At 37.3% G+C, this 12,334-nt stretch overlaps 1 protein-coding gene and 1 long non-coding RNA gene across 2 annotated transcripts; one reads left to right on the top strand and one right to left on the bottom strand.

Annotated features, from left to right (window-relative positions):
• Nucleotides 1-1,292: 1,292 nt before the first annotated feature.
• On the bottom strand, nucleotides 1,293-3,496 carry ier5l (immediate early response 5-like). The gene has a single exon (XM_051674304.1). It carries the CDS (start codon nucleotides 3,350-3,352, stop codon nucleotides 2,444-2,446), a length of 909 nt encoding a protein of 302 aa, XP_051530264.1. The 5' UTR covers nucleotides 3,353-3,496; the 3' UTR covers nucleotides 1,293-2,443.
• A 6,359-nt stretch (nucleotides 3,497-9,855) lies between these two features.
• On the top strand, nucleotides 9,856-12,129 carry LOC127427028 (uncharacterized). The gene is made up of 3 exons (XR_007894891.1): nucleotides 9,856-10,120; nucleotides 10,210-10,251; nucleotides 10,760-12,129. It is a non-coding gene; the product is annotated as an uncharacterized LOC127427028 (long non-coding RNA).
• The last annotated feature ends 205 nt before the right edge of the window (nucleotides 12,130-12,334 follow it).

Below are 12,334 nucleotides of genomic sequence, written 5' to 3'. Positions count from 1 at the left end.
CTTATTCAAAACAAAACAAGAACACAGGCTTAAACATTTAACATTCATTAGCTATATTCCCGACATCAATTTAACCTTGTCGAATCGTTCAGCTATTTTACATACGTGTCCCTCGCACAACACACCAAGCTTGATGCAACCGTATTACATACTAGCACGGTTTTAAAATGCCTCGCCATAATGTAGCCTACATATTATACCACGCGACCGAATTACCTGCACTTTAGCGGTATTTAAACATGCGCAAAGTAGCTACTCGTCGAAAAACCCAATACAACGACTTGATAACAGCGTATGCATGTTGGACGTTGATGTGTCAGACGTACTGCAGTACACATCTCAGATTGAGAGGAGTCGAGAGGTTTCGGCTACAGATGAGAGAGAGAGAGAGAGAGACCGGAGAGGTGAGGGGAGGGGGTTGCAGGGAGCAGCGGATTTGAGGTCAGCCCGAGGTGCCGCTACATAGGCGCTCTAATACCTACATTCATTGATTTTGAAGAACACCACCATGTGGCATACAGCAGAGATAACAAGTTTGCAAGTTATAGCCAGGGTTTCTGGCTAAAAAAAGCGCGCGAGCCTTGAACACAGCGCCCTCCAATAGAACGTGACGTGTGTGTCAGCCAACATAGTGAGCACTAGATTGTTTGCAGGACATTCCTTGTATGTGTAAGCACACTTAGCAATAAAGCTCACTCTGATTCTGAGGAGTAGGCACTGATCTTTGCATATCTGATCTTTGCTGCGAAACCCTATTTTTTTTTTTTTTAATTGAATCTTTATTTATGGGTTTATACTTGAAATTACAGTAAAATATTTTCCCTTTTCATTAGTCTGGCCATTCCTGGCCTGCAAGTTACAGTAAAAAAAAAATCCCACAGATAAAAGCATATGTCTCACATTAAAGTCCACGTGATCCAAAACAGGTAAACAATGTTGAGAATATCCATGTGGCATCTAAGATTGTGCACACACTGGAGATACTAAGTTGTGGCCAGTTTGGAGAGCCAAAGAGCCAGAGCTTCTTCTTAATTCTGGAATAGTTGATTAGAAATCTAATGTTTTCTGTCGTTGTGACCTCCATTGCTGCAGATATGGCAGTCAGATCAGCTGTGCTAAAGATGTTTGCTCTTGTGGCCTATGCATTATCTATTCCACTCAACCATTTCTATTGAAAGTCAAGCTCACAATCACCACAACAGGCCTAAAATCCAAGGCAGCTGTGACTGAGCTCGGCTCATCTTTGGCTTATCAAATGCAAAAGAAAAAGAGGCAATTCAAAGTAAGTTTGATTTTTTATTAAGGTTATAAATTTTAAACTTACGTTCTAAAACAGTTTTACCCGGTGATATACAATTTAATATGCACAAAAATACAAGAATACCAACAAAATATGGAGAATACGTCTGAAAACGTCTTTAATTCAGTACACATAGTGCTTATATAATGTGAGGACGTATGGCTAATTAATGAGATCGCCTTTTTAGAACAAAAGGTCTAAGTTTGTAGAAAATAAAATCAAACCCACAAAACCAAGCAAATGCTGGCATCATGAATTACTGTGAAGGCTTAATAAACTTTTCTGAGAGTAAGGGGGCGAGAAATGGTTAACACTGAAGACTGAATAGTCAACAAAAATACCTGGGCAGATTCAATTACGGCGTGCATTATGGGAGTTGTAGTGTTAATTGATGGCCCCAACGTTCAACGTGATGAGGAGACTGGCATAGGCAAACTACAAACATCCTCAGAGGAACTGGAGCTGTAGGTCAGTGCAGTCAACAAAAAGCTGCAGTCCTCGCCACTTTCATCGTACAGAAAACAACAAACTAGACAGAGAGAGGGTTAAAATATTGCACCTTCATTAGCCTACTTGATTGCCTTGTGTGATATTACAGTTGTAGTCTGTGTAAGTCAGTCCTCTTCCTGTAACTCGGCTAGTCTTGTTGTTATAGCGTTTTCTACTGGTAGCTGTGTTACATTGAAATGTTATAAGATATCACACAGCTCCTTAACGTGTTATCTACTGTCCGAGAACAGCCGTTTGCAATCTGTTGTTAATGTTATTTTACAATACATCTTTGTGAAAGTTCCTTGTGAGGGAAACTGGGAAAGGGTGAAAAGAGAAACAATCCACGAGGAAAACATTCAAAGACTTTCCGTGTTTGTGGCCACAGCTAGCAGTCTGCGTTGGGTTTAAGGCAACGAAATTCAACTTCGTTAGATTATTTCAACCTTTAAAAACGTTTGAAATATTGACATTTGTTTTAAAGGATACATCACGAATGGTAGGCTACAACCACTGTCCGCCTCTCCCATTAAAACGAAACTAAAAACCAACCAAATAAAAACGCTTAAATAACTTTGTTGCAAAAATAAAAGTCAATTTGTCCTATACTTTGTACAATTTCATAATGTATCTGTATTATCATTAACCACAGAGTCAAAACGCTACAATAGCTCTCGTCCAAGCCCCTAAACTCGCCAGGGCTTGTTTGCTACAGAACTGTCCGTTTAAGGCTTGCTCCAAGTCCGCTTGTCGGCTAACCAGTCCCGTAAACCCCGAGCCGAAGATCGAGATGAGATTGGAAATGTTCGAGGTGTCCAAGGGCTCCGCGTTTGCGTATGAGGAGTCCTCGAATTTGGCTCTCTTGCACGGCGTAAAATCCGGTACCTCCTCGATTTCGGACACGTAGTAACCAAAGTCAAGCTTGCGCTTTTTGGCCGGGCTCTGTGCGCCCTGGCAGCACTGCTGGAGCGAAGCGCAACAGTCCTGATGCAAGTACCCGTTCTCTACTGTGGTAACGACATGCGTGTCCAAATCTAGCACTGTAGTTTTGTTGCAGTGCATGCTGTTTACTGGCGAAAAGTCACAGTTGGACACGGGGTAGGCTTCCGCACAACAGCTTCGGTAGAACGAGGGATCCGGAGCTTTGCACACCTCTTCGTTTTGGAGAGGTATGGGCACCGAGCAGGCGCTGCCAGGCTGGATGTGCTGCACCGGAGCCGCTTGGTGACTGACGGGCAAGAGCGCGCCGCAGAGATTCGGCGACTCGTTCGCGCTGCCGCAGCAGTCCAGCGTCTGCTCCTCGCAGTCCTCCACCAAATCGAGCGGGTTTAGCTCCTGGATCTCGTTGCAGACAGTCATAACCTCCTCATACTGTTGCATCCTGTAGATCTCGGCGTACTTCTCGTTCATGTAGACCTGCCTGGCGTTCCTCAGCACATAGGAGACCAGCAGGTTTTTGTGCAGCTTGATTCCCCCTCTCTGCGTACGAGAGTTGTGGATTTTCCGTAAAGATATCGAAATTAGGCTTTGTGCATCCACTGCACACTCCATGGTGTTGATCATGGTCGGGGCTGTGATGGTTTCCCACCTCTCCGACGAAAGAAACAAACTTTTTTTTAGTCAGAATCACGATATTTCGTTCGGGGACGAGGGCTTAAGTCAGCTCTGTGGAAAAACATTGAACGTGGTCGTTTCTACCTCAGCGTGTGAGCGTAGGCAATCATTAGCCTGCGCTCGCTGCCATAGTATATATATGACGAAGAAGTATCCGCCCAGCTTGTCTTTAGCCAAACAGAGGCCGAGAATATCGTTGAGTGACAAGTAAATCCCACCCACAGCTTTTGATCTTGTCCAATCACAGGGAGGCGGTTCTTCTGTGCTATTCAAATTCCAAACTGACTTTACCAAACTGGAATGTTCTCATGAGGCGCATTGTACATCAGAGTGCGCGGTCTTTCATGTGCGTTGGAAGGGATGTGAAACAAATCTTTTTGAAGTTGAGAATATGACTTATCATAATTAAAAACACACACACAAACATGTTGGTGCAGCTTTCATTATGAGGACTCTCCATAGACATAATGATTTTTATACTGTATGAACTATAGATTAAATCCACTAACCCTACCCCTAAACCTTAACCCTCACAAAAAAACTTTCTGCATTTTTACATTTTCAATAAAACATCGTTTAGTATGTTTTTTAAGCGATTTGAATTATGGGGACACTAGAAATGTCCTCATAAACCACATTTATAGCATAATACCCTTGCAATTACCAGTATGCAACCTAAAAAAATGTCCTCGAAAACCACTTAAACCTGTCCACACACACACACACACACACACACACACACACACACACACACACACACACACACACACACACACACTCTCTCTCGCAGTTTTATTTTTTCTTCAAGCCATTAAAACTTAAGAAATGTACCCTGGTCTTGGAAAGCAACATTTTTAAGTGCTAAGAACACTATTCATTAGCTAATTAAATTCAAAATGTAGCAGGATATGTAACTTTACACTATTGCTAATACATTTTGTTTAGATAAACTAGAAATGTGTATATTAAAGAGGATTAATGTAATGGAGATTTCCATTACATTACCAAATGTAATTTATAAGCTATTTAAGATACGCCATATTACATCTACATTACATTTGGTGTATTGTATTGAGTCTAAAACCACACTAATATTCCATAATACATTTCTCTAATACTCCCATATACAATATACAAACACTATTTGTAAAGTTTTCACAAGCCAGTGCAATTATTTAAAATGACAATAATGTAAAATATCAACAGTATCACATAATCCAGATAATTTAGACATTATTATTAAGTAATAGGCTATAGCTGTTGTATGAACATCTAAGACATATTTCTGAACTGATCAGATGTCAGAACTCTGTTAATCAGATGGTATACAATTCAATCTGATGTTGAACATGAAATTCTGAGTGTTAAAAATTTCGTTCGAAATCAATGTGAATACACAAAGGATTTAGTGAGACATAATTCTTGGCATTTTGAATAAAGTCTATTTATTCATTTCAAAATAGGTAAGGAAATGTGTATGTCTGTGATAGAATCAAAAAGGAAAAGAGGTTAAATCAAATTTGTTCAGGAGTTATTATTTCTGCAAATAAATTCACAGATATTGACTAAATTTAATTTACCTTTATATTCATTTACATCCATTTAATCCAAAGGTTTCTAACCTGAGTCAACAAATTAAAGAGTTGAACTGATGGGTTTCAGGACAGACACTGGACTGTGCCATATAATTTCACAAACTTTTTACCTTTAACTCAGTAATGCCCTCAAAGAATACATCTGAATGACTAACTATACAATATACTTTAGGTTAATCTGTACGATTAATTCCCCTCCTTGATTTGCAATGTTTTCCATTCACAGACATATTAGGCTTACTCTGTTAAACATGTGTTAACTCACTGTGTTAACAATGTGAAACAAATACATTGTAATAAAAAGTGTTAAACTACAGTTGTCACAATTAGGGATGGGCATTTTGAGTAATTTGGTAGTCTTGTACTCTAACGCATAAGAAACGAATAATCGATTACTTGAAATTTAGAATTTAAGTTCAAACTTTAACCTTTGAAACTATTTTTCTTATTTCAAAATAAGCACGATGCATAATCAACATCTAGATTAGAAAATGACAAAAAACATTAGCATTTGCACTCACATGGAAACATACATTCCAAGTTTTCTGAAGCGATACAATCACTTTCAATAATGACAGAATTTTCTTTTTGGGTGAACTATTCCTTTATTAACATCATGCATCCACAGCGCCAACCAATGCATTGAGTTGTAACAGCAAGATTTAGGTGAGAGAAGCGATTTCATTGCTGCCCACAACAGGCAAAGGCACATGGAAAAATCTAATTGCAATATTAAAGTAGTGTTTTACTAGTCAAATATTTAAAGCTGAACGAGTACTTGATTAATCGATTACTTGTGCACATCCCTAGTCACAATAGTTAAACTTAAAATCTCTCTCTTTTAAATCATCTTTATTTCATCTCTCTCTCTCTCTCTCTCTCTCTCTCTCTCTCTCTCTCGCTCTCTCTCTCTCTCGTTCCCACTCACTCACTCACTCACTCACTCACTCACTCACTCTCTCACTCACTCCTTTAGAACCTTAGCTTTCTAGTTAGTGCTAAAGCTTATAGCTCTGCATCTTAACAATTCCCAAAATCAGGAGTATACAAATCTTTTCATTGCACTGAAAGCCAAAAGTAAATCAATAAGCATGTGAGAGTAACTAACACAGACTACCAAACAAGAACGATGATAAGACTTAATTAAAAATGTGTTAAAGAAGAAATAGAAGCAGAAATTCAGCAGTTCTTTTACAATACAAGGCTGAGCCGATGTCTGAATAATTTCAGTGGAAATGTTTTTGTACATGAGAAAGCCAGAATTGTTCTATTTCTGTAAATTTTATCTTTAAAATGGTAAGATGTGGAATTGTTATAACTCTACAAAGCTGAGTTGACAATGTTTAGAGCACGGTTTCTCAGATTTAGATGTGTCTGAAAGATGGTTTGTTATGACACATAGCAACATTATTCACAGACAAGCCATCAAAGAGGTATAGAAACGGTACGTTATTATCGGAAGAGATTTCGAAATTTGTGGAACTGCTATAATAGAAGCCTTAAAAGGCTAAGATAATATATACACTTACTGAGCACTTGATTAGGAACACTATGGTGTTCCTAAATTGCCCGACATGGTCTTCTACTGTTGTAGCCCATCCGCCTCAAGGTTCGACATGTTGTGCATTCTGAGATGCTATTCTGCTCAGTGGTTATCTGAGTTATCGTAGCCTTTCTGTCAGCTCGAACCAGTCTGGCCATTTTCCATTGACCTCTCTTATCAACAAGGTGTTTCCATCCGCAGAACTGTAGCTCACTGGATATTTTTTGTTTTTGGCACCATTCTGGGTAAACTCTAGGGACTATTGTGCATGAAAATCCCAGAAGATCAGCAGTTACAAAAAAAAAAAAAAAAAAAAAAAAAAAAACTCAAACAAGCCCATCTAGCACCGACATGCATGCCATGGTTGAAATCACTGAGATTACATTTTTCCCCCATTCTGATGGCTGATGTGAACATTAACTGAAGCTCCTGACCCATATCTGCATGATTTTATGCATTGTACTACTGCAATTCGATTGGCTGATTAGATATTCGCATGAATGTATAGGCATTTAGGTCTTCCTAATAAAGTGCTTAGTGAGTGTATATTGCCCTAAAGAAAAAACTACAGATACAGACAAAGAATACAGGCATACTCAGATATCCTAAAATATCCTAAACATGTTATACTGACTACTTTATAAATAAATCTCCCAGTACTGTGACAATTTTGTCCTTTTCAAGCAACAGATTTTTTATGCAACAGTGCATCTATCCATTCCATATTACTTTCACCAATTCCTGAGCAGAAATAATAGCAATGTTACTAACATATCTGTTATAAACAGTTGCCCAAAATAGTATTTGAACACTTAATCTACACTTAAAATGAATGCCATTGCATTAAATAGTCAAATATTAAACCAAGTGATATCAAACAAACTAACTCAGAACTAATGTCAACTTTCTTAGCCATTTTTGCAATTACTTTTAACCAACTGTTCCCATTGTCATTTTGTTGCTGTATGAAATCAGTTGCTTCCCCAATTTCACATAGGTGCACTTGCAGAGTAATCTTAGGTTTAGTTCATCACAATAATTATGGATGTTCCATTAAGTTTGAAAACCTAATAATAGTTTTCATCAATAATGAATAATTTATGATTTTGAATATTTACAAATTAGTCATATTTGTTTATCTTTGGAAAAACAACTCTAATATTCTAATATAATACCAGATCCACTGTAAACATTTAAAGATACTCAAGGCACCATTTGGGGTTCCTTACATTCCACACTTGGAAAAACCCTCTGGAGATCCTCCAGACTCCCTTTAAAGGAACCTCAAATCCTATTTATACTCATGGAATTTCAAGATGTATTTCAAGTGTCTCCAAGCCTTTCTCTTATGGTGGTGGGGTAAATGAAAGAAATGTTAACAGTTCTTAGAGTTCTTTAGAGTTCATGGAGGAACTAAAAGTTTCTCAGAGAACCAAAAGGAGACCTGGTGGATCTCCAGATGGTTCCACCGGTGTTGGATTTGAGAAACCCCAAATGGTGCAGAGTATCTTTTAATATTTACAGTGTGATATCCTGTCACTTTCCTAGTAGGCGTATAGGGCATTTAAGACACACTGGAATTTTGCACAGATATTTAGTGACTTGCAGCACCCCTATATACAAACTCATAGCCCTAATGCATACAGGATAATTTTGTCTAATGGGGCTATTTGTTGTATTTTATGTTTCTTTCATATTATATCCACAGTGTCGTCTGAGGTGCAGAGTCTAAGTAAATGTTTTCTGTTTGTAAAAGGAAATTATAAAAGGATCTTATGAAGTGCTCTATGTTCTTTAGGATAAAAAAAGCATTTGATTTTATATGATTTGATTTGATTAACCCCTAACAATGATGATTCATAATAGGGCATTAGTAGCAAGCTATAAGGGCACTATATTGCTTGCTTTCAACTACAGATTTTTTTAAACAACAGAAAAGTTGCATTGTTATGCATTCTCAACATTTGTTTTTTCAAAGCAAACTCACATATTCTTTCAGGCGGGTGGGGAGAGAGTGATTGTAGGTGGTGTAAATGGCTCAGTAAAACACTTGTTAGGTAATGAATGGAGATTTCAAGCACAATCAATTCAAGTTCTATGATAATTTCAATCTTTAATCTTCAAATATCCTCATAAATGAAACAACAAGCTTGTTTGTTCATAGATGAAAAAGCTGTACGTTTTTTAAACAAACACAACAATATAGTCTTTTTTCAGTTTTTCTGGATTGACTGGATACAAATGGCAAGAATTCTGCAAGACTTCTCTAATTAACAGAACTTTTGACAGTGTGAGAAGAGTTCTGTTCTTATTCTTTGTAATAACTATCCACCTATGGCCATCACAAGAGATTTGTTTTTTTAGATTTTCCACCAATTTGAAAACGATAAAACTTTAACTGTATTTAATTTATTTTAAATCCGCTATTAAATTTGTATGTGTATATATGATGTGTACTTGTGCATATAACATGAATATAACCTAGTTATGAACTGTTTGTTCATCTTTCTCACATACATAAAAGAAGAGGTCTATTACTTGACTGTATGATTGGTCTTGCAGTATGGAGTATGTGCAACAAAATTTAACATAACACATGTTCCCTCATTTCCGAGTCTCTCATACTGGTAAAGAGAAAAGCATAAAAACTACTCCAGTGATAGTGAATTATCATCAGTCAATGTTATCTGTCTAATTGTGACCGAAGCCAGTGGCCATAAACACCTATCATCAGAAATAATTTTCTGTCATAAATGCTTATAGAGAATATGGTTTTTAGTAAAGTATTGCAATGGATGTACTTACAAAATGACATCTATTTACAAAACACACAACAGCACTGCAAGAATTTAAAAGTAACTTTAATGTAATAGAACAGATTTAAAAAATAAAATAAAAATAAAAACTATCAAAGTCATACATGAATCATAGCTTTGTGTTTTTTTTTATAATCTAAATCACGAATCTCTCTTATTTTTTTCGTCTTTCATCGTGAATGTTTGCATTTTTTTAACAGAAACATCACAATTCAAATGAGTACCTTATTTGTACTGTGGAAAATATTACTTTAAGTTTTTAGAATCTTTTAGATTAAATGACATAATCCATTTAAAGAGCATCTTATTTTTTAATCTTTGCACAGCAATTTTCAGCTCTTGCCGCTCAGTCAAGTAGCAAAACTAAGACATATAGGCCTACATAAAGAGCATTCAAAATGATCTCTTTTAATGAGTGTGATTCTAAATTAAGCCGATAAAAACTACATTCCCCGGTCTCAGGGCGTCAGTGAAGTACTTTTATCAAAGGAGGAGCATTGTGGGATTTGAAGTGTGATTTGCGCTGCTCAGGACACTCGCGGGCATTCCGGTGGCAGGAGGACCAGTGGGTGAAATATCAGGGCGGAGCTTTCCCAGCTTGGCAGATGGATGCCTTGTGAACTTAAAGGCAAAGTAATCAACATAACATAAATCGCATGATGCAATTTCACAGGGTCGGACGCCACTACACGTTCTAGATGATAGTAGACCTACTTTTATTTTATTTTATTATAGTGTTAATGGCAAAGCTGCTATTGTAAAAGTATGTTCTGATATATTTCAAGAGGTATACATGAATAACCCATGAGGCACGTGCACTGATCTATATTATTTTTTTTCTTCATATCCGAGGTCTTATTAAATGTACGGTATGATGCGGTGGTGCTTTGCACGGTAAGATGTTTTGTCTGGATACTCTTGAGCCTTAGTTTTTTTCATAGGAAATGTTAACAAGTGTGTTGGTGCTTTAATATATTTGGCCAAATTGGTAATTTTGAGTTTAAGGGAATATGGTACACGTCCTCTCGTGACAAAAAAACAAAATGTCAATTAATGTAGGCTATCTAGGTTTGCAAGTTGTTTTACTGGTGAACAATTTTTAAAAAGCAATGATAATGTCTACGCGTGAGGAGAGTTTGAATGAGAAACAGTTAGTCTGAGTTTTTATTGCGATAGCTGCAGAATTATATCACACACAAATGCTCTCATCTCCTTCTGTGTTTGACTGTTGCGCAATATACACTTTTAATTTTTTATAACGTCTCGATCTGGGACAACAGTTTGCGGAAAACTGCGACATTGTACTAAATGCAACTGCAATCATTCAGGCACATTTTGACTTATCCTTTGCTGAAGTATTTTTAGCCTCGGTTCACAAATTGTATATTATTTCCCCTTTAAGAGCACGAACTGCGTTGGGAGGGAGGTGTCGAGCCCAGAGGCAGAATTCGGCCAATTAAAGTCGCCGACCCCCTTTGCAACACATCAGCCCGCTAAGGGAGGGCTCTGAGCTTGAGCGATGTGTGCGGTTTCCAAGGCAACCACTTGTCCTGACCTCCCCATCCCCATCCTCCTCAGACAAGATTGGTTTCCATGGTAATGATTGTATCTCCCCGCATGTTTCTATTCCCGTAAAGCAAGCTGAGTGAACGGTCGGAAAGTAGTCTGCTTTTCATCAAAGTCTGTCGGACAATTTCTATTTGCATTAGTTCTGTGAGAAAATATGCATTTATGGAGGGTGGTTATTTTCCCTAACACAAATAAAGCAACGTCTGAGACACTATCTATATAAATAACAGAGATGTGTGTATGAAATAATTGTGAATTATGCTTTTTTTCTCTATTAGGACTGGTGGCCGATGCCTTTCTCATATGTTCACTTTTAATATGTTGCAATACATGGAACACCTTTAATGGTCTAGGTAATTAAAATGAAGAGACCTGCTTGAGATGTAGTTTTGTAGGACAGTCAATTACTTTTGTAGGAAATGTTTCAAGGTAGATGTCACTGGTTACAAATGAACTCACTTCAGTTCTCCTGTCTGAGCCTTTCTAGCTCTTCTGGAATTTTAGCTTCCTGTAACCTGTTGAGACTCATCTGCATGCCACAGACTGAGGGTGTGTTCACCAAAAGGAGGGAGGTGGAGTGGAAAGATACAGAGAATGAAAGAAAGAGGGAGCTGTATCTCTCCCTCTCACACAGGTATAAACAGACAAATACACACACTCACTTAAACTCTTTCGCTCTTTTAATCTCCAACACACATGCGCATGCACACACATACACATTCTAGGTATTTGCTCATATTTTCTGGAGAGAACTGTGTGATGTCCCGGCGATCTCTCAAGACAACATTTTCCAGGCTAACAGTTATCTTCAATCACAGCATAGTTGAACTATATTGTGAGTTTAGTTGGTATTTACTTGTATAACCCAGATATTAAGTCTGCCATACTTCATATTGTAAAGAGGTTGTACTTTTCTAACATTTAAAGGATCAGTTACATAATGAAAGTTGCCCTTGATGTTTGATTACTATGCATGAATCAAAACATCTGTAAAATGTACCAAATTATTTTAATAATTCAATAAAAATTTAAATGACAGAAATACTTGATAGATTTATTTTTGAGCTGATAATGCATTCCAGAATTATCCACCACAAATAGAAATATTCTTACTATATTATATTTTTATCTCTCTGTTGAAATGTCTCCAAAAAGGTCTAATAACACAAAGTGTTTATATGTGTATACCTCACAAAGTCCAAGATCTGTATTTGTTTTTTCAAAATTTGGAAAATCTGTAGATCATTCTGGTGTACACAGATGCACAACCTTATCCATCTTAACATCTAAAATGATATTTCTCCCTTCTGTCCTTGATCTGGTAATCAATTTCATTGATTTCAACATGAATGGCAGACTTGGTTCAGACCAAAGTAAAAAATAATGACTCCAAGGATTTTAAAAATGC

Source organism: Myxocyprinus asiaticus, chromosome 3, assembly GCF_019703515.2.
Source record: "Myxocyprinus asiaticus isolate MX2 ecotype Aquarium Trade chromosome 3, UBuf_Myxa_2, whole genome shotgun sequence".
In the NCBI taxonomy this organism is placed as follows: domain Eukaryota; kingdom Metazoa; phylum Chordata; class Actinopteri; order Cypriniformes; family Catostomidae; genus Myxocyprinus; species Myxocyprinus asiaticus.
Note: the sequence above shows the minus strand (reverse complement) of the source record. Positions and strands in the feature narration are given on the sequence as shown.

Coding starts and splice junctions, on each gene's coding strand:
- ier5l (XM_051674304.1), bottom strand. CDS start 3,352: ATGATCAACACCATGGAGTGTGCAGTGGATGCACAAAGCCTAATTTCG.